At 30.7% G+C, this 3,774-nt stretch overlaps 1 protein-coding gene across 1 annotated transcript in view; it reads right to left on the bottom strand.

The window, feature by feature from the left end:
• LOC105624890 overlaps positions 1 to 3,774 on the bottom strand; it is a 34,433-nt gene continuing 30,659 nt past the window's right edge. The window contains exons 4-5 of the mRNA XM_012206239.1: positions 296 to 552; positions 1 to 54 (exon numbers count right to left, since the gene is read on the bottom strand). Of these exons, the coding sequence (XP_012061629.1) occupies positions 1 to 54; positions 296 to 552 (311 nt within the window). The remainder of the gene's footprint in view (positions 55 to 295; positions 553 to 3,774) is intronic.

Raw genomic sequence — 3,774 nt, 5'->3', positions numbered from 1 at the left:
TTACTTATTAGTAATGTCCATGTCTGTAAGATGTCGGCGACGATGCAACGCTATCTGAAAAATACAACATGTTTCTTTAGATACCCTTGTCCTTATTGTCTCTTCCATTGCCATTTAGATAATTAAAATATCCTTTCTTATTTTTAACATTTCGTAACTTGTAACAAACAGAGTAATCTCTATTGTCGTAACAATTTTATTCTTTATTTTTCGATTGTAAGGAATGATGTTTCAAAGAACTTTCTTATTTCTTGTCTAAAAGCTTTTATATTTCATAAATTAATTCTATACATACCCAGTGATCCACTAAAAATGACAGAGGATGAACATTGACTCGTTGAATGTCTCTGTGAGTCCTCATAAAAGACTGACCAGATTGTTCTCGAAATTCGTCGTTCAAAAGAATGTAAAATAATTCGAAATTTGGCAATGGTTCTTTAGATTTTTGAATATTCCGGGTGATGCTGTCTTGTAAACTGTTGCGTTCCACAGTCAAATCAAATCTTTTACCATAACCACCATAACAAGTATGTCCGAACGCCGCGCAACCACCTGCAAAAAATTAGCTACTATTAATCAAATGTATTAGGTGTACAACTTTGCTTCCGCCGTTTTTTTCCGAAATTCGAGGCTTTATTGTAAAAAACTGATTATACATTTATGATTCAAAGTATTGTCCATCGCTGGCCACTACTTTCTCCTATCTTTCGGGTAGCATATGAATCCCGCGTCGAAAAAACTAGTCATCTTTTGAGGCTATCCACGAATCGATCCAATTTTTTACTTCTTCATAAGACCGGAACAACGTCTGGAGAATACGGCGGTGGGGTAGGACTTCCCATTTCAACGTTTCCAAGTATGTCTTGACCACTTTCACAACATGGGGTCGAGCATTGTCATGCTGCAAAATCACTTTATCGTGTATTGCTCTCGTTGTATTGCGTTTGTCTTTCAATGCTCGGCTCAAACGCATCAATTGCGTTCGATACCGATCGCCTGTGATTGTTTCAGTCGGTTTTAACAGTTCATAATACACTACGCCGAGCTGGTCCCACCAAATACAGAGCATGACCTTGGACGTCAAAATCACCATTCTTGAAGCGTTGAAACTACTCACCACACGTTCTTTCACTAATAGTGGCCTCATCATAAGTATTTGAGAGTGTTCGATGAGCCTCAGCCGCAGATTTCTTCATATTGAAGCAAAAAATTAAAACCTCCCGCAAATGACGAGAATTTGGCTCGTAAACTGACATTTTCAATCGAGAATAACTTTATGATGCAAACACAAATCGATTAATGTTTCTATGGGGTTATGTTGACAGAAGTTTATTGTATGACGTCTATGATTTATTTATTTCGACCACCACTTACCGCTAAAGCCATCTGTAGGAAAACGGCGGAAGCAAAGTTGTACACCTAATATTATTTGTATAATCAGGATAATAATTCGAATGATATATTTCATACAATATTTAATATGGTGATATTAAATATGGTGATGTATTTATTAAGTCTACACAGAAAAGCGTTTGTGTTTTTGTCTACATATTGCTACAATATTTGTCATATTCAAAAATCCCTGGCTATTAATATAGTAGATCTTATTATTATATATTATAGTGATCTTTAGAAACTTTTCCACAAAGACTGTATTTTATTTTTTAAAATTTGCCATGTAATAAATCTTTTTGTTATAATAAAAAATAAGGATTAGATGTAAAAACCTGAAACAATTATTTGAAAATTTTTAAAAAATTTCCTATGTAATCCTTGATCTCAACACTTTATTAAAATCATATATTTAAGAATATTTATGAGTGAGACTCTTGGGCTCTGTATACTATTCTTCTCGCGCTGTAAAAAAAATCAATGTTACAAAAAAAGAGGAAAGCTGAATAAAGTTTGGAAAGTTCTTGGAGCGATTTTTTCAACATGATTGTCCACTTTTTAATTTTTCACAGAGCTACATCTGCTGCCAGATAACAAATAAAAAATACTGCGATTGAATACATGCGTCAAGATTGTTAAAAAAAACATGTTTTTTTTATTTTAAAAACATTGTTTTTTTATTTGGAACAATGTTTTCTGATTTATTTTGTGTTTTTTAAGCAACAAAAAAACGTTTTAAACAAGAAAAAAACATTTTTTTTAAATGTTTTTTTATTGTTTAACAAGTAAAAAAAAATTATATGAATATTTGAATCTCTCATTAAGAATAATAAATAACTGAAAAAATTAGTTATTTTTATTTATTATTATTTTTAATTTATTTTACTATTAACATGTTTCTTGTGTGAATACTTTTCCAAAATGTACGCAAATTCATTCATCAGCTTTATTGATCCTGCGGGTAAATCGGGCTGATAAATCTGGAATATTGCATAATCTATCGAAGATCATCTAGATATCATTTAGATATCATCTCATGTCACGTATCGCGTCGCACGTCACGCTGACGCTGATTTGCCGATGCCAACCGCTTCGAAACAAAATAAGTACAAGTGTCAAGCAATGAATGTGCAAATATACATGTTTGATTAATTCTATTTCAATTATTCCAAAGATTTGCATCCGAACGTTCTGGAATCTATGGTCTGGATTTGGAACCTATCATTTTTACTATTTCATTTCAATTTCGTTTTTGATTTTAATTATTAATAATTTAATAAACCAGTCTACATGCTGCAATTCAGCACAAAGTAAGTAAGTAGCAATAATGCAAATGCATAGTGTAGTTATTGGGTGCTTTTCATTTGATGACACAAGTCGATACATTCTATCGTTATCATTCTCTGAATTCAAGAAGGATAGAAAGACGCTTGTGTCGGCTTGTGTTACCTTGTGTAGTTGCGTCATTAAATGGGACAAATGAAAAACATCCATTATATATAATTAGTAACTTTCTATTAATTTTGGCGATGCGTATAAACGTTACATATACACGTTACATATATTTAATTGATTATCTTAATATTTACTGTATCACTTTAGTTATTGGTACAATATTCTTTGAATGCAGTACGCACACTGCCGATATTAAAATAATTTTATAGGAAATTACTAGTTGATACGAGTATTGAACGATCAGTGTATAAACTAAGTAAGTTAACTAAAAAGATAATATTTTACATTTATCTGATATATAATATTATCTTAGTTGTAATCTTGTAATTGTATAAAAATTTAAAATATTATAATTTGATTATTTTTAATGTTACTTATAGGTTTGATTTTTTTAGTCCTTAATAAATAAAAAATGACAGGAAGAAAAAAGATTCACTATGGTGTCATTTCATTGAAGTTAAAGAAGAACACAACAAATATGTTAAAGCAAGATGTAAAAAATACAATACAATTATCGCAAGATTGGTAGGTAGAATGAAGGTACACATGAGGGAGTGTAGCTGTACATTAGTTAATCACATTGATATTGATGAAGATAGCGTTTCTGATAATAACTGTTCTGACAGCATCTGTTCTCATCGTTCTCGATCTCTATCTTTTACAAATAACTCAAGTTAGTAGTAATATACTTAATATACATAATATTCTATTTTCTAATTAAGAGAAATTGTGTAGTCAAATCCAAAAAGATCTTACAATTAGACATCTTAGTGTTTAAATATTTCTGTGCAAATTTATTTATCTATCTGATTCTACAAACTGCGAAGTCTTTTTTCGGTCGTGAAACGCAGTTATGAGTAGAATGATAATATCACTTATTATATTGATAAACAATTTCATAATTTTTCATGCGAATAATTTATTAGT

This window comes from Atta cephalotes (genome assembly GCF_000143395.1).
Source record: "Atta cephalotes unplaced genomic scaffold scaffold00093, whole genome shotgun sequence".
Lineage (NCBI taxonomy): Eukaryota > Metazoa > Arthropoda > Insecta > Hymenoptera > Formicidae > Atta > Atta cephalotes.
This window is presented reverse-complemented; position numbering and strand designations above follow the sequence as displayed.